This window comes from Metopolophium dirhodum, chromosome 4 (assembly GCF_019925205.1).
Source record: "Metopolophium dirhodum isolate CAU chromosome 4, ASM1992520v1, whole genome shotgun sequence".
NCBI lineage: Eukaryota > Metazoa > Arthropoda > Insecta > Hemiptera > Aphididae > Metopolophium > Metopolophium dirhodum.
In genome coordinates, this window is record NC_083563.1 from 1,788,676 (window position 1) to 1,812,146 (window position 23,471).

General features: G+C 29.7%; 3 protein-coding genes across 4 annotated transcripts; all 3 read left to right on the top strand.

Moving 5' to 3' along the window:
- The first annotated feature begins 3,213 nt into the window (after positions 1 to 3,213).
- Positions 3,214 to 7,298, top strand: LOC132942871 (ATP synthase lipid-binding protein, mitochondrial). The gene is made up of 5 exons (XM_061011548.1): positions 3,214 to 3,370; positions 3,787 to 3,876; positions 4,866 to 4,979; positions 5,061 to 5,166; positions 6,801 to 7,298. The coding sequence occupies exons 2-5, from the start codon at positions 3,832 to 3,834 to the stop codon at positions 6,962 to 6,964; spliced, it is 429 nt and encodes a 142-aa protein (XP_060867531.1). The 5' UTR covers positions 3,214 to 3,370; positions 3,787 to 3,831; the 3' UTR covers positions 6,965 to 7,298.
- A 3,569-nt stretch (positions 7,299 to 10,867) lies between these two features.
- On the top strand, positions 10,868 to 14,629 carry LOC132943448 (succinate--CoA ligase [ADP-forming] subunit beta, mitochondrial). The gene is made up of 9 exons (XM_061012453.1): positions 10,868 to 11,027; positions 11,222 to 11,496; positions 11,568 to 11,730; positions 11,823 to 11,925; positions 12,605 to 12,769; positions 12,835 to 12,978; positions 13,051 to 13,211; positions 13,365 to 13,484; positions 13,574 to 14,629. The coding sequence occupies exons 1-9, from the start codon at positions 10,965 to 10,967 to the stop codon at positions 13,736 to 13,738; spliced, it is 1,359 nt and encodes a 452-aa protein (XP_060868436.1). The 5' UTR covers positions 10,868 to 10,964; the 3' UTR covers positions 13,739 to 14,629.
- A 4,026-nt stretch (positions 14,630 to 18,655) lies between these two features.
- Positions 18,656 to 23,163, top strand: LOC132943241 (CCR4-NOT transcription complex subunit 7-like). Of its 2 annotated transcripts, none has more exons than XM_061012132.1 (4): positions 18,656 to 18,854; positions 20,084 to 20,191; positions 21,345 to 22,078; positions 22,144 to 23,163. In XM_061012132.1, the coding sequence occupies exons 3-4, from the start codon at positions 21,417 to 21,419 to the stop codon at positions 22,631 to 22,633; spliced, it is 1,152 nt and encodes a 383-aa protein (XP_060868115.1). In that variant the 5' UTR covers positions 18,656 to 18,854; positions 20,084 to 20,191; positions 21,345 to 21,416; the 3' UTR covers positions 22,634 to 23,163. The 2 variants fall into 2 exon arrangements, with proteins under 2 accessions (XP_060868115.1, XP_060868116.1); XM_061012133.1 differs by lacking the exon at positions 18,656 to 18,854 and adding an exon at positions 18,960 to 18,997.
- Positions 23,164 to 23,471: the final 308 nt, after the last annotated feature.

Below are 23,471 nucleotides of genomic sequence, written 5' to 3' on the forward strand. Positions count from 1 at the left end.
TTTTACAAATATTATGTATATTATATACGTATTAAAATTAGTAATTACTAATGCATTTTAAAATAAAAATGAATTAAATGAGTTTTTCTAACTTACAAGTCATTACAATACAAACAAAATATATCTACAGCCTATCTGCGTACCTACCTACCTATAATTACCTATATTTAATGTTAAATTTTCATTTTTATAATAAATTATGTACCTATTAATAAAAAATACGAACAAATAAATATCGAAAAATCTATGAGTGTTTGCTATTACATTTTACATGTTTTTGAATTGTTTACATAAAATGTTTGCGTTTGCCCCTGGTAGGATTATCCAAAATTAGATTTATAAAAAAGAAACTATTACATTTGCAATAAAATTGTTTTTAAAGGCGCTCATCTTTGGGAATAAGGAATTTACAGCTAGCTTATAGTTATGTACGTATCACGTATGTACTCAGGCACGCAGTTATATAAGGAACGGCCAGGCAAACCAAAATATTAACTAACCAGTGTCCATTCCAATATATTGTTGAAATCAGAAATACCTAAGGCTAAAATAATTATTGAGTTTAAGTATAAAAATTAAACATTATATTTAAAAACGTCTACTGTGATATTTGTTATTATCCCAAAATTACCTGTTTTAATTAACTAATTAACATATAATATTGACAAATGACAATAATGTATCTATTTTATTATTTTCTTTAGTACCTACTCAGTTGACTGTTATGGTTGTCACTTGTCGTCACATCTTAATACCTTTTGTACTTTCATAATTACTATTTACTATAATATACTGAAAAGACTTATGTAGACTTCTTAAAAACCTTGCGTTATTACTTATTAGTTACTACCTACCATTCTCACATTTCATACACATAAAGGCAAATAGGGGGAGGGGCTTTAGGGACTAAGCCCCCCACAAAAAAATGCCCATAGCCCCCCAAAAATGTCCTACATTTTGTTTTAAGCTTATTCGATATTATCAAAGTAAGGCTTTAGTCCCTCCCCCAAATCCCAAACGCTATTTGCGCCTATGTAGTATCATACTATAACAATCTAAAAATGTAATAAAAATAAATATTTTAATGCTCAAGCTCAATTTAGAATTTAAAATTATATTGTATATATACTTATTGTTTAATTATTTTTATGGGGAGGGGTAAGTAAATATTGTCCAATCAAGAAAAATATTGGCCATAATTATAGGGTGCCCTAATTCTGTAATCTTAGTGACTTATAGTTATGTGCCTGACACCTGTTATTTGTACCTATTAGTTATAAGTCATAAGTTATTATAACAATTTCCAGATATAGAATAGGTACTTATTTCATATTTGGCAGTTAAATTCAAATATAATATAATCTTAAATATTTATCCAATTAACAATAAATTGTTATTAATACGGTATTTGAAGATAATAATTTGACTGATATTTAATTTATTAACTTTTCGACACTTCAATATCAATACGTATCAATCCAAAAAAAATAAAACACAAATTATAAAATATCATTATATACAATATGTTGTATACTGTATATGTCTATATATAATGTAAAATAAATCAGAATTTAGAAAACATTGACGAATGGTCAATACTTTATGGATAAATTGATATTAGGTACTTTTCAAATTTATTGATATTATATTTGCATTGGATTAAATTATAATAGTTAAAACTTAAAAGTATACTGTATGTGGATTTAAAAACGGTATTTTCGTGGACCTAAATATTTAGAAGTATAATATCACAACTTACAAGTGATGAAACCAGTAAGGTGAAAACGATTAAACAGTATAACCACGATGACAGATTGATAGGTGATATAAAGTGTAAAATACAACATGATTTCTTAAAATAATTTTTATTTTAAAATAAAATTCAACATAATATTGTAATTGTTTTGTTTATTGTCAATTGTCATTTCAATAATATAGTAACTTTAAAAGCGATGACTTTATAAATAATATTATAAACTATATAAGCAATGTGTATGCAGGTTATTTGTTTTAGTTTAAAAATGTGTATCAATTATTAAATTTAGACTACGTCTTTAAGTAACGAAAATAGTACATCACACAATAATTGGACGATTTGGTCGTACAAAACCAAACTAAAAATGCTTGCCAAGTCAGGGATCGGCATGTAAACTTTCTTGATATTTAATTTTTAGAAATTTATTAACTGATATCACACCCAAGTGGTATAATAATTTGAATCCAGAAAAATGTCGGTGTAAACAGTCCCACAAAAAATCATCATCATTTTCATTTAGTAAGATAGATCTCCAAAACCGGAGAGTGGATTTCGTTGTTTGAGGTCTTGTTAGATTCACATTGGTTAAGAGAAGTGCAGTGAAGATTTTCAGAACTTTATCCTTAACAGTTAATTCACTACAAAACATTAAAAACAAATTTTATTGGGTGTTTTTTTGATGTTTTTCAGCTTTAAAGCTTTATAGTGAATTAACGATTGGAGATAAAGTTCTGAAAATCTTCACTGCACTTCTCCTAGCCAATGTGAATCTAACAAGACCCCAAACAACAAAATCCGTTCTTCAATTTCAGAAATCAACCTCGCTAAATGATAATCTAGCGAAAAATAACTATTTTTTTTATCCGTGAAAAATTAAATAATTTTTTAAAAAAAATTCTAATTCCACATTTAGTATCTACTTTATATTTGATAATCCCTTTTTAATGAGTTATCAAACAACTTTCTAGCTATCATAGTTTAGGAGAAAAGTTAAAAAATAGAAATTTTGGGACTGTTCACGCCGACGTTTTTATGGATACAACTATACAAGTGGTTATACCGCTTGGGTGTGATATCAAATCTATCTGATTAATATTTAATATTTTATATTAAAGCTAGCTAAATTACCCACCTACTCATCATTACTGAGTCACATCTTTATTATGTTCCTGTTTAATAGAAATTCAGACTTTTTTCATTTCAACTACCATACTTACTTGATTAAAAATCAAGAAAGTAAAAATTATCAACTTTTATAGTCTGAGGAGTCGTTTTTTGAAAAATGGCGGGACGGGTTTCATGGCGCGCGGATTCAAAAGTTCGCCCGCCGGCCGGCCTGTCGTCACCAGTTTTGGTAACCACTGTACTCAGCTGTTCGATCGGCCGTCGGGGCTTCGTCCGTCGCATCTCCAATGTTGCCGTACTCACCGGCGCCCTCGCTTCCCATTGGTCGACCGCGGAGCTGTACTCCGGGCCGCCGCAATGTCGCACGACCCGGTCGCATACTCGCATAGTATCCGTGACGTCGTGTCTATCCGTCCCGTTTGTCTGTCATTCTTTCTCACCGCCGCTTGTCTCGCATCATCCATCCCGGTCTGTACGGCTCCGCGATCGGTAAGTAAAACATCAAATTCATCTTTGCTTATATTTTATCTTTCGAAAACGCATCGCAGGCCTCAACTGATTTACACCGCGTCGTGGCTATCGCGTCTACCGTTGCCCAACGCCAACGGGTGAGGCAGCGACCGATCCGCGCCGTCCGCCATCTTTACCAGTCGGGTCACGCCTCGTCGGCAAAAACCGGACTTTACCATTTTTTCGATTTCCGTTCCGTCGTAACGAAATTTTGCTCGCACCCTCCTAGGACCTGGATTGTAGGATTTCTCGCAGCGCATTTCCACCCACCCTGTCGTTTTACCTTAACCGCCGCCCCCTCCAAATTTGCCCTTGCCAAAGGTTAAATCGGCCGTAGCACGAGGTTAATTGGACATTTTCATTAATTGTGTGCCCGTGTGTTTTTATGATTTCAGTTCTAACACTCCATTAGCCCGCAACAAATCTACAAACATACAAACATGTATTCCTTCGCCAAAGCCGTCGCACCCGCTGTCCGCTCCGCCGTAAGTATATAAGGGGTATAAGGGGTTACACTAATTTAAGATCGATTGATTTAGAGTAAGGTACTACCGTGTGTCAGAGGAATTGTGTGTTTCATCTTGTCTCAAAAATAGGGTTGGTTTGAGGTTAAAGAGCAGTAATTGGGTGAAGGTGATTGCAAGGACGATACCTAGTCTTTTAAACAAAATTTTTAACTTAAGTATCCATCACCTATTGTCTCTAAACACTTTAATTTAGGATCTATTTGTATTATTTGTTGTGATACCTAACTTAAATGAACTTAAATATAATTACATAAATATTTTTCTTTCAAACATTCAATTTAAAAAAAAAAAAAACAATTGTTGTAATAGCTACCTTATAATTTCCTTTTTTTTTATCAAGTAAACACATTGTAAATTTAAGGTCTCAACATTCCTTACAATTTTGGTTAGTTATTTTTATGTTTGATGCTTGGTGTATTATATGAATACATAAATGAAAAAGTATAGATAAAGACACTTACTATTTTTCCCAATTTAATTAATAAGTTAGTTGCCATTACACATACATATCATGTTCATTTAATTAAGGTGAAATATTATGGCAGACCCACTTAAAGATTAAGTTTATTACAATGACACAAATGTAAATAGTAAAATAAAAAAAGTAGTACATTTATAATTGTTACACAGTACTTTAAATTATTAAAAATATTGATGAATATTAAATTTGAATTAGGTACCGAATTAAAAATATATTTCTGAAGATTTAATTTCTTAATTAGGTTTAATAGAATATTACATATTATACAAGTGATCTAAAGTAGCATATTAATGCTGGGTTGCATAACCAATTTATTAAATTTAATGGACCAATCACGGGCCACTAAATCTTGTTTAAGGGACCATTAGCTCACTATTGATACATTAAATGTTTTGAGCAATCCGGCATAAGTGTATTAGATATTGATCATCACCCTAAAAAATAAATTAAAATTATTCATTCTTAGATCCTCTCCAACTCCAGGGCATCCATTGTCAGGCCAATTAGCAGCATTGTTTCAAATGGACCCAGCACACAAAACCAACAAACTCCCAGTGCCATTATTTCCAACGGAAGCTTGGTAAAATAACTTTTTATAAGTCGTTAAAATTAAATTTTGATCATAATTCATAACAAGTAATATCTCTATTTAATAAATCAGGTAAATGCTGTCAGAGGATTCCAGACATCAGCTGTGTCAAGAGATATTGACTCTGCTGCGAAGTTTATTGGTGCTGGTGCAGCCACAGTAGGAATTGCTGGATCAGGTATTTAAATTAACAATTATAAACTATTTTTATAATTTTTTAACATGTACATAAACTGCTTGAAAATGGTGTTTGCGCTTGTGTGAGTTTTTACCAAACCTATATTTTTTTATCATAATTTTATTATGTATGTACCTTATTAAAAATTATGGGATGCTTAATAAAATTTTATATTTATTATTAATTCAAAATTCTTTAAAATAAGAATAAAAATTGTATGTTTACTTTAACATAATATGCTATGCATTTTATTATGCATTGCTCAACATATTAATTTCTACTTTTTATTGGTCCAATTATATAATTTAGTGCAACCATCTTTTCCATTTATTTTCTCCCCTAACATTTGACACTTTTTCATCCTCACAGGTATGGGAATCGGAGTGGTATTTGGTTGCTTAATGTTAGCCTACGCACGTAACCCGACATTAAAACAGCAGCTTTTTTCATATGCAATTTTAGGATTTGCTCTGGCTGAAGCAATGGGCCTCATGTGTATCATGGTTACTTTTTTATTGTTATTTGGTGTTTAATGGAAATGTGGTTTAATATTTCAAGAGGTATTTTACTCATCAATTATCCATAGATTTTCCATTGAAAATTTATGTCAAGATAAATTAAATATTAACTTTTAAATAGTTTTAAGATGGAACCCGTTTTTTTATTTGTTAGTTAAAAGAATAAGTCTACATACTACAAATTAATTTGAATACTATATTTCCATTGTAAATGCCATAATTAAGTTTTATTGGTGATATTGTATTTTATATGCTATTTTGTCATTATAATAAAATAGTTTTCATCTTATTTATAATTCTATCAGAGAATTTTTGTATGAGTATAATTTATATATTGTAAGATAAACCTTCAATTTTATTTTATATTATTTCATTCTTTACTATTTTTGTCATTATTATTAAGAAGTTCTATTACTTAAAAGTAATGACTAAGCTTTTGCTATTTTCAAAAAAATTGCTATTTTATTTTTAAGCTTTTGCATGATATTTTAGTTTTGGAATTGTGATTGTTTTATTGGTACAAGGGATTGAAGCATGGTGCAGGAAATGTAAGTTATACAATTTTGTTTTATTAGATACTGTTACTTTTTTTAAAAACTTCAACTTAACTAAAACTTATCAGTATTAGCTTGAAAGCTAGTTTAGCTATTTAAGCTATTCAATGATCCTGAACAGCCATTTTACATCTTATTATTCATAATTTTAAATTAAATTTTTCTTTCTCTTTTTGATTTGTTTAAATTATTTGAGTACTAAATCAAATATGATCTTAGCAAGCATTAAAAGCTTTGACTCACATTTTTACCTTAATACTATTCAGAATTTTGACCCACAAAATTTGATATAAAACATCTAAAATTAAGGCTAGCATTTTTTTTTAATTGCTTTTTATTTGTTTATATTTCGTAGACGAATGTTTTAAAAGGTTTGTTCAATGCACTGGTTTTTTTTTTTTTTATTAACTATTTTTAATGAAACTATTTACTTATACTCTGTCTCGCAGACTGAATTATCGGTGGTTCTGCGACGACACTTGCTGGACAGATTATATTTATTTTATTTTTATATGATAGAGTGTGATAAAGTGTTTAATTTTGTTTATTTTTATGTTTTTAGGAGCTGGAATTGGAACAGTATTCGGTTCCCTAATCATTGGTTACGCACGTAACCCATCACTCAAACAACAACTTTTCTCTTATGCAATTTTGGGATTTGCTTTGTCTGAAGCCATGGGTCTCTTCTGTCTCATGATGGCTTTCTTATTGTTGTTCGCTTTCTAAGTCGTCTCACGATGTCTTTCGTCATTCATTAAGCAAAAAATAAAAAACATCCCATAACATAAAACCAACAAAGAATTTTTTTAATTCTGTTCAAAATTGGCACGACCGGAAGAATTGCGAAAGACTGTTGTCTGTGAAATACACTTTGATAGGGAATTTACCTGTAATGAAATAGATAATAACTTTAAGACAGCACTTAGGTGTTTATGGAACTGCCTCATATTGTAGACGTATTAAATGCCTAGGTTGGAATACTGTTATTTTTTTTTTGGTTTTTCCTATTTTGTTTATTTCACAGATATATAAATAGAATAAATACTTATTGTAGAATCCATTTATTTATTCCTTTTTTTTTTACTGACATTTTTTATTAGAATCTGTTGGTGATTTTATCTCAATTTAAAATAAAAAAATTTTTGCTGTTATCAGTTTTGGCTTTAGGTACCAACAATGTTACATGTTTTATATAAAACGTAATATACAAAGATTTAAAAAAAATATACATGTTTCTTTAATTACGTTGATACTTCTAATTTTAAAGTTTCTATCTTAACAAGTTAAACGCCAATGTCAACCCGTAGTTAACATAAGTAGGTGGGCGCCCATGGCCGGTGTCAACCTGTAGTTGACATAGAGTAACCTATTTTGTATTAAGTAATTTTTGGTGGCTATAGCTGAACATATTTAAAATTTCTATAGGACATTCATAACCGTATTGACAATACCGTAAAATCTACTAATTTTACAATTAGTGACTCGTGTGATGTCAAATGATGTTGGCCACTGGCATGCGCAATGCGCATGCAAAATCAACTTTGGTGTTCAACGTGTTAAGGGATATGAATACTGACCATTTCTAATGATTTCGGTATAGGCAATTTTCTATTATTTTGCATGTGGATTTTGTAAATGTTTGCAAAGTAACTAATCATTAGTGTGAGTGACTGTAGTGTGTATAAAATGAATAGCAGAGCAGAACGTGCAAGCACATGTCAGTAACCGCAGCACTTTACACTAATTACAAATTTGAATTTTAGTCAAATACTGGAACTTGTTTCGTATTTCCATTAATATAGCTTACTGGGTGACATTAAAGTATGAACACCTATTATACAAATTGAGGAGAAGAAGGTTATCTAGGCTTGTATGAGATTTTTATGTATTGATATTTTACTTTTTGAATTTGAATAATTGAATAATAATTAAAATAATGAAAATTTACTTTTATACAGACATAGATTAACTTCTCTTCTACAATAAATACTTTTCATACTAGTATTTATAGAATTTCAATTTTTAAATGAAATAATTAACAAATTTTAGCAGTCAATGATGATTTTTTTGTTCATCTATTTCCTTTTTAATATTCATGGTTTTGTCAATATCATTTTTGTTGTTAAGACTGCTCGAGTATAACAAAATATATATTTATATATCATAATTATATATCTTAATATCTTATATAAAACAGTAAATCGCAAAAAAAAAAATACAATTATAGAAAGCTGATTGATTATATTATTAACTTGAAGGAATTTACATTTATAAATGTATTTTTATATAACAGACCAAGCTTAAATAAAAATACCTACTCTGAACTGCATGCATATATTATATTACTCAATGCTTGCATAATATGTATGTTCTCACATATATATGATTGATAAGCAATTAAAAAGATATTAATTACAAGATTAAAATACTTGTAGGCAAGTGTTTATTATGTCTTAGTAACTACTCCTTAATTATGGTTTCAAAAGGTTTGCACAAATCCAATGATTGAATAAGTTTTGATGCTTGATTAATTTGTTCCTGTAGATTTGTAATACGTGCTCTACAAATATTCAATGTAACATAACCGTTTGTTGCTGCTGGCTTTCATTTGTGTCAAATTATAATATTGAGTAGTACTTTCTAGAAGAAAATGTTTAATTTGATTTGAACACAAAAGTAGGCTTGCCTTTAATAGTAGGCTGGCCAAATCGCAATGTACTGTTCTACTACATCATAGTACTAGTGCCCGTAATAAGTTAATCCCGAAGAAAAAAAACTTCCATAAATCCTCTTAGTTCTTACTACAATAACAAAATATGATCACAAATAAATTTTGATTATATACAATTTCAATTTTTAATTCCCAAAAGTATTTAATCGATACAATGTACTACCAGAAAAAGTTCAAAGACTCACATTATACATCTGCACAAGAAAAGAAAAAATAATTTATATTCTATTCACAGTGGCAGCGTGAACTTCTTTTATAAATGGGACAGCATTGTGTTTGTTTTATACCCACCCACACATTTGAAGTTTTGGCCCAAAGGCCGAAACACCTCTAGCCAGTATATCACACCTCACCCACCAGTTTATAGATGGGAACACTAACCCAAAAATTCTATATCGCGCCGCCACTGTTCTATTCATACTTCCCTAAGGAGTTGTAATTCAAAAATTTTATTTGTTAGTCTCACCTCATAATATTGTTTTTGGTGTAGAAAGATTCATAATGTATCATTGAATTTAAATTTAACGCATCCGTGAATCAGGCGGAAATCTATTAGAATTTCAGGGGGCCCTGACATTTTTAACATACAATCAATGAGATGGGGGGGGGGGTAATTCCACACAACTAAACACTGTACATAATATGTATATATTATTGGGGGGCTAAGCCCCCTTACCCCTCTACTATCTGCGTCCGCCGCCATTGTCCATTATAGAACAGTGATCTCAGACAACCTACTGTCCTATTTCGGTTAAACGGAGAATTTTAAGTCCATATTTGACATCATAAAATAATATTGATAACAGTGCAAACTAGATAGCTTATTATTGTATTTGTATACTAATAAATTATGCATTTTTATTAAATGTATTAATAGCACGATTTAAGATAGTATACTATCTTAAATCGTGATTAATAGTATTGTAGGGCTCTTTATATAGAGTCTCATTATTAGAGCCTTAGTATTAGGTATCATAAATCATTTATCACTTTGCTTTCTTTTTCTGTATACCCGTATGATTTACCACTTATAATTAGGAGTTAGGACCTAAATAATTTATTATACATTGCGATTAAACATATAAACGAGTACAAATAGTTTGAACGATTAGAAACTATTCGTTTTAAAAGATCGTTTACCTGAGCAAGAATTGTGTTCTGATGCAGCCCAAGAGTACATTGTATAAATGGGTAATTTGTAATTAAAAAATTATACGATATTCTACTCGATAAAAATAGGATTTTTTTCTACCTACGCAAGATTTATAAACAATACTAATTTGCATTATTTTAAGATTAAACATGAGATATCTGTTTTGGAATCGAAAATAATTTTGGAAAAAGGTGAAGAAGAACAACATTATGTTTCACGATTCGTAAAATGTCAACGATCCCTTTTGATTTTTTATTATAACCGTTTAAGAAATGTATACCTTCAACCTTGTTGGGCTCGACGTACTTGTTTTTATTTATGGTTTATAATAAAATATTAAATACTAAATACAGTGAACAGTAAATTCGTAAAGACCATATTAATACGAACTAGTTTTATACCTATATATATGATACTAAAGACATCCGTGAGCTTTCTTAATGTTTAAAAATCGTACCTACTAGACTTATTGTCTAAATAGTATTTCTGAAACTTGTAATCCTAACTCTCGAATCTGACTATGCTTGAAATTGTTCAAGATTGTACAGCTGTGGGTTTTAAGTGTCGTTTTGATCGGACTGCGGTCACAATGAAATGACACAATTTTTGAAATTTCCCGCTCTTACTTCTACCGCAGTGGTTTTCGACGTTTGTTTTTTTTATTATTTTTCGTCGGATTACGAGCCCCCACTGTCTAATTCTTATCACAAGTGGTGTTCGCCGTTTGGGCCAATCGATGAAAAAAAAAATTATTCACCTACCGAAGAGTGAAGGGCAAGGAATCCTGTCAATTTTTTACTTCTCCTGTCACTTCTGCCGTTCACTCCGAACCAAAAGCTACCATGACTAACTTAGTCACTAAAAGTTCGTATATGCTGGAAAAGTTGGGCAAGAAAAGCCCCAAGGTAAGTTCATCAACGATAGTTACAGTATTGGTCCTCTTGAAGGGTTTTCAATGGGCAACTAAAGTCAAATATCCCTGAAGTTTGGTCTAGATGTAAATATACGAGATGCTCTGGACTAGCCAGAGCAACAATGAATTGGCATCCTGCTTCAATATGATATCAATGTCTGTCTAACGTTTAATATTTTTAAATAGCTTTTTGCAGCGTCATTGCCTGCATGCCCTCTATGGAATAACAGTCAGCAGCGTCGCAACCTCAATGTTCATGAACACGTCAGCTATTCATTGCTGAAAGGTGCTGGCATACCTGTCCCTAAGTTTGGGGTGGCCAAGACTGGTAAGGAGGCAGCCGAACTTGTGCGAAGCCTGGGACTCACAGACATTGCAGTCAAGGCTCAGGTGTTGGCCGGTGGTCGAGGATTAGGTCATTTCAAAAAAGGATTCAAAGGCGGTGTTAAAATGGTCGACACGTTAGTTACAATTATACCCAATGATAATAATATTGATGTGTATGAATACAATACAATTTTTATGAATTCAGGGCAGAAGAAGCAGAAAATGTATCAGATCAGATGTTAGGAGATTTTTTGATCACAAAACAAACAGGAGAGAAAGGCCGAATTTGTAATGCAGTTATGGTAGCTGAACGCGTGTATGCTAGAAAAGAATTTTATTTTGCTGTTATGATGGAAAGAGCATTTGGTGTAAGTGAATAAATCAATTAAAATAATTAAGTCAAGTTATAAGAAATATTAATTGTGTATATATATTCATGAAATGTTCCTATTTTAAATAGGGCCCAGTTTTGATAGCGTCTTCTCAGGGTGGTGTAAACATAGAAAAAGTTGCTGAAGACAATCCTGAAGCAATTTTATACATGCCTATTGATATTACAAAAGGTAATCATTTGTTATTACATTTAAATTAAAGTTGATATCGTGTTTTTTTTTTTAACATTAATTTGTTTTTCAATTGTGAAATGAGTCATTAAATATTATCTATTTAAAAATAGAAAAATAATAATAATAAACATTTTAATAAATCTAAAATAATATCATATATTTAATTTAAAAACAACATTGTTATTGAAGTTATTTATTTTAAAATGATTGTTAAGACAGTTTAAACATTTAAATTTAACCCATAAGGTCAATTAGTTATGTAGTATACAGATAATAATCTTGATTATGAATCAATGTATTTGTAACATAAACTTTGTATTTAGGTTCAAAGTGGATTGGATTATATTTTTATTCAAAATTTATACATATTTATTATTTATACTAGAATGCAATTGAATATGATTCAAATTTAAAAATATAATTTACTTATATTGTAGGGGTACTTTATAAGTAGGGTATGGGTTTTTTAAGTGAATTTATAGTTTTAATGATTGAAGATATCTTAGTTCTAAGTAAAATGGACAAGAACCTTAATTTCATAGTCATATTATAATGTTAATATTCAGTAATACTAACAAAGTATATAAATAGTTTTAGCTTTTTAAATCTCTAATAAAGGCTTAAGTTAATGGTTAGCTTCTTTGATAAATAATATGTTTATGTTTATTTTTTTTAGGCATATCTAGAGAACTGGCCTTAGATGTGATTACCAAAGTTGGATTGACTAAAAAGAAAGATGAAACTGCAGATGTTATTTTGAAGTTATATGACTTATTTCTTACCAAAGATGCTTTATTAATTGAAGTTAATCCTTATGCTGAAAGTATTTCAACTGGTGGATGTAAGTAAAATATTTTTTTAAGCAATTTTTTTTTTTTATTTAAACATGTTAATTTGTTTTTAAAGATTATTGTTTGGATGCCAAATTCCGATTTGATGACAATGCAGAGTATAGGCAAAAAGAATTGTTTGATTTGCGTGATTGGACTCAAGAAGATGAAAAAGAAGTAGAAGCTTCCAAATTTAATCTTAACTATATTGCACTAGATGGTAAGTAATTAAAGTCTATAAAATATTATATATCAACATTTGTTATTCAATTTTCGACTATAATTCTGTTAGGTACCATTGGTTGTTTGGTAAATGGTGCTGGTTTGGCAATGGCTACTATGGATATAATTAACTTGCACGGTGGATTCCCAGCTAATTTCTTGGACGTCGGAGGTGGTGCTACTGCTTCTCAAGTGAAAGAAGCTTTTAAAATCATCACATCAGACCCTAAAGTATGAATTATGTTTAATTACTAATTATAAATAAGGCTTTCTCTAATAAAATTAAACAATTATAAAAATTAATAGCCAAATGTATGTATTATTGTATTTATTTAGTAATAATATTAACTTAAAAAATTGAAATCAGATTTATTATTAATTTAGGTGTGTGCTATTATGGTGAATATTTTTGGTGGAATAATGAGATGTGATATCATTGCTGATGGAATAATTGCGGCAGCTCAAGAGTTGAATCTTAATGTACCGATCATTTGCCGTCTACAGGTATCAGTTGTATTATCATAAATCATAATTAATAGTTACTGTTACACTTAGATGTAATAGATATTAACCTTTTTATTCTTAACTTATAGGGTACAAATGTAGATGAAGCAAAACTTCGCATTGCTAACTCTGGTATGAAAATTTTACCAGTAGACAATCTAGACGAAGCTGCTCGTTTGGCAGTTAAATTGTCTGAAATTGTGAATCTAGCTCGTGAACAACACTTAGGTGTCAACTTTGAAATGCCTATCTAAAACATAAATTAAATAATCTACCAGTAATTATTAATATGTTAACTAATACTTGTTCTCAAAGTCTATTGCACATTTGTCTTCTAATTACTACACAAAACTGATCAGTATAATACATTTTATATTCTTACTCAAAGCTTTAATAAATTATTTAAAGGAGACATAAATATGCCTTAACATTTCTCTTTTATTACTTTATTAATTGTTGGACACCCTTAAATTAAATGGTTTTTGGTTTCTTATACTCTTAAAAATTCATGATAAGAATTGCTATTGTTTTGACAATATTTTTCTTTTGTTGTTTTTTGTCAGACTAATTGTTTTATATAGTATTATAAATAATTTATACTTCTAAAAAGTTATACTAATAATGTTCTTTTGTATGATAGTTACCTTTATGATTAAGTGTTACTATTGATTTAATTTTGTGACATAATTTAATTAATGATTTTAAACCAATTCATTGTGGTTTTTATTTTAAAATGAAAAAAAAGAAAGTATTATTGCTGTTGAAAGTCTCCTTAAATTATACAATTTGTAAAGGTTTATTCATACTAACAGCTTTAAAAGTGACAATGCACATAAAAAAATTAATGTTCATGCTATAGAGTTAATCTTATAGTCAGTTGTGAATTGCATGCTATGTTATTTTTGTGTGTATTTCATAAATTGTTCCTTTAAGAAAAAAATGAAAGTTTACTTATATTTAGCTAAGCTAGTTTAGGTATCTTTTTAATTAAGTATAATTAAACATAAATGATAATGGCTGTAGATACTTAGACTACCATTACCTTATTATTATTACTATTGTTGTTGTTAATTCTACATGAAATTATTGTAAATTGTCGTGAATATAATAAATATTAAATAATAATAAATAATTGTTATGATTAATGGGTCATAATGTTTTGAATGTTTGTTTCTTTAGGAATATTAGTAGGTCTAAAAGAAGTTATACACTGGCAATATTGAAGAAAAATCATATATAGGTACTACCAAATTGAAAACTAAGACTCTGATGTAAAGGCTTTTCTTATAGTCACTACCGGTGTCGTTGCTTATTTTTCAAATAAAAAAATCTTGTTTTAGATCCCAAGTGATGAATGTATTGGCATTAAAATTGTTTTAAAAAAAAAAAAATGTTATGTACACATGAATAGTGGTCGAAATTATGTTTTCTTCAACACTTTGGGGTTGGTTTCTGGTATAAAATTGAAAATAGCTTGTAGCTTTGAGATGTAAAAATAGAAAATTCTCAGTTTCCAAAAGCGTCTGAAAAAATCAAGAAACCGTAATTTTTACACAAAACCAGTTTTTGACAAAATTGATTTTGTTTTTTGTAGTAACTCAAAAGCAAATAATTTTAGATACCGACTTATCGTTTTCACCAAATTTTTATATGGCCATTTTCCTTACAATATAACATTTATTTTTCAAAAATATTTTGACTTTCAAGCTATTTATAGACATTTAAAATTTTTTTTACGTAAATATCAATAAAAAATGTTTGCTAGGTCAAAAAATTTCAATTTCAATAAAATGTTCTTAAGTTTTATAAAAGGAGTTCAAAAATAATAAAGATCTGTTTTCTCTCAGACCCATGGAACATAGATGAAACGAATTTACATATAATATAATTGCTGAGTAAAGACACCTATTACAAAAATTATAGAGAAAAATATTTTGAACTTTTGAGAGGGTTTGATCTATTGATTTCATATTTTATTATTATTTGAACTTCTATCCGATTTAAAAAAAAAAAGGTTAATTAATTTAGATGGATATTAAATTATTTTGGGATTAAGACAATATTTAGACAAATCATTATTGTTATACCCTCTAAAAGTATTATTCTATATTATATTATTATTTTTTTATTTATTTTTAGGACAGTAAAAATGCTTAGATTTTCTTCAACAGCAGTGAATCTAGTTGGTACTTTAAAGTTTAGGGGGTTAAAATTAAAGAAAACGGGAATTTTTAAGTAAAAATAAAACAATTTTTTGGTATAACTCTAAAACAAACGATCATAGATACACGAAATGTTCACTGAATGTTTATATTAAGCATTTCCTTTACACCACAAAATATTTGACTTGATTTGAACTATTTACAGACATTTCAAGTTCCCAATTTTTTTTGTTTTTAAATATATCAATAAAATGTCATTCGTTGCCCGTTGGGTCAAAAAGCTTGAAAAGTTAATATAAGGCTCCTAATATATTGTTACAATGGCAATTGAAAAATATTAAAAATATAAAAAACTCAATTTTTTTCATAAGCTTATTTCGTTCTAATTCAAAAACGAATTAGGTACTGTAAATACTTGAATTGTTACTACAATAGTAGTTGAAAAATATTAAAAATATATAGGCATAATTTTTTTTTATAAGCATTTAAAGTTTGAGTTTTGACAAAATTTATCAAATTTAAAAATGATTTTGTATTAACACTGTTCGACATTTATAGCTAAGAATCGAAAATTTAAAACAAGGTTTCACGTAAATTGGTAAATAAATTACTTTATAGTTTATTCACAATATTAACATCAAATATACCTACTAAGAAATATCATAGGCTGTCTTCGCTCAGAAACGTTTCTCGTATATACAATACGCAATTACATCATTGAATTAAATTTTGACATCATCCATTACCTATACAGTGACCCACTATTGTAACCTGCCTACTGTATGACGACAACCACTTGCCCACCTTTTTGACGAGCGATTTTAATATTTTACTCGATATTATAGGTAGGTACTCAAAAACATAAGAATACAATAAATTCGTGTGAATGCGCCGGCCAACAAACGGACAGACAATAACATCCTTTTGAAATTCGCGCGTATATAATTATGTTGATCTGGTAATAATTAAACGATATATCATATTACCTATTATAAATGTGAACGTGTGGTTTAAAATTTTCGTTAAAACTATATACGGCCCGCGGCAGACTGTAATGACTATAATAATGACCATATATAGTGAGGAGGACATGAGGTTCTTATACCCGAATCCGACGACCATGATAGCCCCGAAGGCCTATTTATACCTACCTAACGAGTCACGTGATTTACAGTATCCCGCACAATATCATATATTTTGCAGGTTCCACGTGGCAACTCGTTTTCGGTTCAGGTCTCTGGACCAATGCTCTCAAAACACGCGGTTGTAAATGGTTTTAACTACGACCTCACGAGGCCACAACTCCCGAAATGCCTGCCTATAATATTAATAATATTATAATATACCTTGTGGTGTCTTGCACCATACATCTACAAGGCTACAATGATGTAGTATCGTATAATAGGTACGAACCAACATTTAGACCCATAATAATTAATATTATAATATAAGTATTATTGCACATCCTATGACCCACCAATTTGAACGAAAAATCAACAGATGTCCTGAAGTATTTTACACATAGTCGTAGGACAATAACGATAGGCAGGTGTGTACCTATTAAGTATTATAATGATAAAAGTATATCGAAGTTTTTCGCAGAGCAGAACGGTAAAATTCAAACTTTGTCCAAACAAATTGCGAAACGCTTTTTATTCTCCGGGCATTTACGATTTACACACACTGTACACGCCGCACGGAGGTAGGTAAACCAGGAATTTTCAACGGAGGGTCGTGGGGCTAAACAGGGCAAATCAGAATTTGATACCCGTTACCAGTTACCTATTCCATATGGGTCGTTGTTACTGGATCCCGAAACCGTAATAACCTCTACAAATCGTACGTACAGAATGTTTCTTCAAAACCGTTGTTAAGATATATCGTGGTTTGAACTTGGTCTTTTTATATTTATGTTATACCACAATGCGGCCAGTGTGTGGGAGGGGGTGGTGTATAAAGACCCCCCCACCCTTCCGGGTACGCCGCTGCGGGTACCTTTATAGTTTATTGTAGCTATTATATTATATAATATCATTATTTTATTAATTGATTCATAGGCCACATAGTTACGCCTCTGACCTATCTAAAATAGAGTAGGTAATAAATAATAATTTATAATACCTATACGCGTATGTACATTGAATTATGCCGTTGGATTGTGGACACATAAAGAGTAAACTAACGCAATTTCAACCGATTACGACAGCAGTCGTGGTCAAGAGACACAACATTATAGCAAGGCTGGGCAAGTTAACGATTTTTTTTTAACTCGTTAAGTTAAGTTATTTTATAATAATAAAGTTAAGTTGATTTAAAAGTTACTCGTATTTTTTTTGTTAACTTGTTAAGTTAAATGTTAACTTTGAAAAAAAAGTAACTTAACTTGGTGTAAAGTTAAAATTTGCTAATTTGCAAAAATAAAAAATTCCAGACACATAATATGGTTTATTAGATAGTTTTTCTTTACGCTCAAGAAAATTACTGGGGAAATTTAAATTAATACATCAAAGTTAAAACCCATTAAAAAATTTGCATTATTCTTCGGACAAAAATTAACTTAATTTAGATACTTTTGAAATAAAATTAACTTGAAGTTAACTCGTTAATCTTGAAAAAAAGTAACTTATTAAGTTAAAAGTTAATTTGAAAAAAAAGTAACGAGTTAATCAACTTAATTAAAATTAACTTAACATTTTAACTTAATTTTAATTTTTAACTCGTTAATGCCCAGCCTTGCATTATAGATCGTCAAGACATCATGATAAATTTTTTTTAATATCATTGTTGAGCTCTAAACTCCGGACGTTCAATGAAATCTCTTACATTCTGTGGTTCAATCGTTTTCCGATTTTTTTTTTTTTTTGTTTTGTGAAACCGCGGCCGGAATAGCGCGAGACGCAGTACTGTTGTAAGTCGTAAGTAATGATGCTTTTTTTCATGGACGGATTTTCGTATCCATGCTCGTCGTTATCATGGCCGTTATCAGGCCCATTGTTTTGGTATTCACTATTTACATGACCGCAGCCTGCCGCCAGCCGTGATCCGAACAAAATAATATTATTGTGTATCGCAATATCATTAATTTTTAACTGTTTAGACTAGACCCTATAAGTTTGTCTGTTTGTGTTTTTTTTTTTTTGAAATTTTTTTTTTTGAATCCAAATCTGTGCGTGAAGAGCGAAGACCGATCGGAGGCGACCACGTAAACGTGAGTACACTTTCTCAGAGTGGCTTCCACACTATTGTCCCGGTGACGGCGCTATACTGAAAAACCGCAACATATGTCTTCGGCATGTGAACGTTTCGCGACTTAAAATCGGTTGGAAACCTTTTGAGTGCAAATTGTTTACGGTAAAATAAACCAAAAAACCTACGGACATAAACGGTATGACGGTTTTTTGTGCTGTTCGACCATGTTGACAAGCGCATCGTCGTGCGTGGAAAAATCAAATAACCTTTTGTTTTGTAAATCAGAGTTCACAGCGACGGCTATGTTTTTACACTTGTGTTATTGCTGTGTACAATCGACAATCGTTAACTTATTCAATAATGACCAATGCGGTCGGTTTGTTGATGGACATAATTTTTTTTTGTTTTCTCTTTGTGTGTAAAATTTACTCGGTTAATTTGTCCGGCTCATCGGTTTCAGTTAACAAATTCTGTTTTATCTCTAGGTATCACGCCTATATTACTGATTTCGCTTAAGCGTTCATCAAGTTGCATCATTCCTGTTACCACGACTCGCGCTATTCTTGCACGGCAATTTATTTATTATGCACTCATGTATAATGTATTGATGCAACTTACATTGACGTACAATTATTTCAAGTGTTAACACTAATTTTTATTCAACCCATTTCTTATATGTCATAGTTTTTCATTACAGTGACATTTTCAGCGTTCAAAGCATAGCAACAAGTGCCCAGTTGATAATTGGTCATTGACTGTTGTTTAATGTAACTTTGTGCCATTGTTTGTCAAATAGTTATAAATTATTCAACTATTTAGCACTTTTTGCCATGCTCCTCAGTTGTTTTGCTCTGTAAATCAAAACATTTCTCTCGTATTCTGAAAATCTACTGCTTGAAGGTCAGTAGTAGAAAAAAATATAGGAACGTAATTTAGTCTAATTAATAGAAATGATGCACAAAGGTAGTTAAATAGAACCAAAATTCATTAAAGTTTCAATTATTTAGCGATGGTGTTTATTTTTCTATAGATCACAAATTTATAATTAAAATTATTTGACTAATAATTTTAATCTTATTTCTTTAGCAATACCATTGACATGATGTATTTTGTTACTTGTATAATATTATATTATAACAGTATATTATTTTGTAGGCGATTACTGTAAAAATGTATTTTTACATAATTAATTACATGTTTTCTTAAATGCTTAGAAACATTGGTACATTTTTAATTTTTTTTTTTTAGATCCAGGTTATTCAATTTTTGACAATGGGTGATGAATAATAATTGCTGCAGGTAGTCAAAAAACTTTTGGTCAAAGAACAAATTCTTTCAAAGCTATGTTTTCCTCAGGTAAACTAATTGTTTTAATAACTTAATGTGTTGTATCTGTCTTTTTGGCTTATAATAAAATTATAATGCCCATAACTTGCTTTAAAATTAAAATAAAAAAAGCGAACACAGGGTCCTGGATAATATTTCTACCTTTAAAATTGATAAATGGTCAATCCGCTCTAATATTAAAATTAATTTTGTAAAAACTAAAAAGGCTTATTCTGATATTAAAATTTGAAATTATGTGAATTTGTCAAATGAAGACAAAACTTGCGTGTATTACGTCCTCTTTAAATGTAATTTATGTTAAAAAATACTTTTTATTTTTACTGTATAACAATTTAGATAATTTTATAACAGCTATTACATATAATTTTTCAAGGTTTTTTGCCTCAAAATAATACATTTAAAACATAAGTTTAATAAACTTGAATTTAAAAACTCAAAAATCACTTTACCATACTTAGAATTTGATTTTAAAAAAAATAATATACCTTAATAAATATTTACAAATTATATGATAATATTTTGTATAAAACTAGATATTTCATCTGTGAAATTAAATCAAGTTCTGAAAAATGTGCGTGGTTTAATGCATATTGATTTTATGACTTATGCTAATACCTATTACATAAATTTAAGATTTAAAAACAAATGACAATATTTTTTAAGTTATTTGGAAATAAAATTTCAGTTAAAACTTTCAAATTGATCAATTAAATAAAATTATAATATAAATATATTTATCTTATATTTTCTGTTTTGTGGCCCGAATTGTGGGGATGTATATTTATTAAATGAATATTTAGTAACAATAAAATGTAAATCAATATAAATAACAATCAATAATATATATTATAAAAAAAAAATGTAATCAATAATAAATATTGAATGTAATTAATTTAAAGTCTAATGATAAATAGGTATTCACTATTTATTTATTACTTCAAAAAGATAAGGTCCCCTGAACCATTTATATATTTAATATCTCATCATTAAAACTACGTTTAAATTATTTGCATTAATTTTATAATAAAAAATTATTGACTTTTAAAATGGTCTATTATAAAATAATAATATCATGCTTCACCTAAAGTTTTATGAAGTTAATTTATTTATCATTTTAATAATATAATGTCAATACTGAATATCTATTATTTTTATCTTTCAGTTCAAGGTAGTGAAATTGCCTGTGATCATTAAACTTTGAGCTTATTCGCTGAACAATATCCAAGCATTCCCAATGAAAAGTGTAGCTGTTGATGGTACATCAGATAATTTACGTCAGTTAAATACCACTTGGGGGAAAAGTAGAGGTGAACAACAAACAGAGTTGAGTGCAGACGCACGGAACACAGTACGAAGAACATTGTTTGTTGAGCCGTCCGCTAAATTAGAAAGCGATGATAACATTTTAACGGATGCGAACGAAAAAAATCCTAAGTGGCTATCGTACGTATTACAGAGGTTAAGTGAAGATACAAAAACTATGCCTGGTAATAGTCAAACACCACCTGCCAAAGAGGTAAAAGAGAGAGAGCCGGAAGTACAAACTGGAGTTGGACCTGATTGTGGTATAAAGGACGTTTGGGCTCATAATTTAGAAGAAGAGTTTACGTCAATACGAAAACTTTTACCAAAATATTGTTATGTGGCTATGGATACAGAATTCCCAGGTGTTGTAGCCCGACCTATTGGCGATTTTAAAACAACTGCTGATTATCTGTACCAGTTGTTGCGGTGTAATGTTGATCTGTTAAGGATCATTCAATTGGGGCTTTCATTTTTTGACGAAGATGGTAAAACTCCCACTGGTCCATATACTACTTGGCAATTCAATTTTAAATTCAATTTGTCAGAAGATATGTATGCCCAAGACAGTATTGAGTTATTGACTAATTCCAGGTAATAGTATATTTCTATAATTGTTGTGATTAGCATAACACAGTCAAATTTTCTTTATTTTTCAGAATACAATTTAAGAAGCATGAAGAGAACGGAATCGAACCTTTAGTTTTCGCTGAATGCATAATCACATCTGGTTTGGTATTGATGGATAATATAAAATGGATGACATTCCACAGCAGTTTTGATTTTGGCTACTTAGTCAAGGTGTTGACCGATGAAAAATTGCCACAAGAGGAGTCAGATTTTTTTGATATGTTCTCTCTATACTTTCCTTGTGTGTATGACATCAAGTATCTGATGAAGAGCTGTAAAAATTTGAAGGGGGGTCTGCAAGAAGTTGCAGATCAATTGGAACTGAAGCGGATTGGACCACAACACCAGGCTGGTAGTGATTCTCTACTAACAGGCATGGCTTTTTTTAAAATCAGGGACATGTATTTTGAAGGAATGATTGACAGCAAGAAATATTGTGGTCATTTGTATGGCTTGGGCATTACCACATTGAACAATGGCCAAATTCGGTATGATAATAATGAAGGGCCGCCCAATTAAATATACCAGAAATACATTATTAATATAATAATAAATATATTATTTCCAATGATCGTACAGTTGTTTACCACTGATGAATGGTACCAACTATACATTTTGACTTAAAGAAACAAATTTAAAAAAAATTATATGCCGCGGGTATAATTTTTCTCTTCTCAATTTATTTATTCTGTGTAAAATTTTGTTTGCCAACTGTGAATGAAATTAGAAAATGATAGAATTAAATGTAGTTTAGAATTATTATGTTAAGAAAAAAAAATTAAAGAAAAAATATGGTCTGTATAATAATAATTGTTGTGTAATTTTTATATTATTTTTTTCTTTTAAGACAACTGATCCATATGCTTTTCGATTTAAGATATTATTGTTATATATTTAACACAATTGAAAAGCATGCACATTACAGTTTTATTTGTTTTGTGAAGTGTGGAATTTGGTCCAATGGAATTCAGGACCTTTAAATAAACTAGCTATATTTCATTTTCTGGTACCTGTAAATAGATTAATAAACCATTTTATTAAAAGAGTAATATTATGTTTATAAATGTTACGTTAGTATCTGAACATGAAATAGTAAATTATGGAAATATGGCATGTGTACCACAAGTCCACTACCTCCACATTATTGCAAACATAATAGATTTTCAATCTTTTGCGGTAAAATATTTGATTGTTAACAACTAGTGAGAATCAATTAGTAATCACTTGATAATGATAGGCATGAATATGGAACAAGTGTAGGAAGTGATTACTTCTAATAATTTACATTTGTGTTTCTATCAATAGATTTAACTTTTTAATAATATTTTAGAATAATTTTTAGTGTTCTATTATTTGA

What these genes read in the sequence shown, in the direction of transcription:
- LOC132942871 (XM_061011548.1), top strand. Translation starts at nt 3,832, where the DNA reads ATGTATTCCTTCGCCAAAGCCGTCGCACCCGCTGTCCGCTCCGCC. An exon ending in CACCCGCTGTCCGCTCCGCC is followed by an intron (nt 3,877 to 4,865) that starts GTAAGTATATAA and finishes ATTCATTCTTAG; the next exon opens with ATCCTCTCCAACTCCAGGGC. An exon ending in AGTAGGAATTGCTGGATCAG is followed by an intron (nt 5,167 to 6,800) that starts GTATTTAAATTA and finishes TTATGTTTTTAG; the next exon opens with GAGCTGGAATTGGAACAGTA.
- LOC132943448 (XM_061012453.1), top strand. Translation starts at nt 10,965, where the DNA reads ATGACTAACTTAGTCACTAAAAGTTCGTATATGCTGGAAAAGTTGGGC. An exon ending in GGTGTTAAAATGGTCGACAC is followed by an intron (nt 11,497 to 11,567) that starts GTTAGTTACAAT and finishes TTATGAATTCAG; the next exon opens with GGCAGAAGAAGCAGAAAATG. An exon ending in TGATGGAAAGAGCATTTGGT is followed by an intron (nt 11,731 to 11,822) that starts GTAAGTGAATAA and finishes TATTTTAAATAG; the next exon opens with GGCCCAGTTTTGATAGCGTC.
- LOC132943241 (XM_061012132.1), top strand. Translation starts at nt 21,417, where the DNA reads ATGAAAAGTGTAGCTGTTGATGGTACATCAGATAATTTACGTCAGTTA. An exon ending in GAGTTATTGACTAATTCCAG is followed by an intron (nt 22,079 to 22,143) that starts GTAATAGTATAT and finishes TTTATTTTTCAG; the next exon opens with AATACAATTTAAGAAGCATG.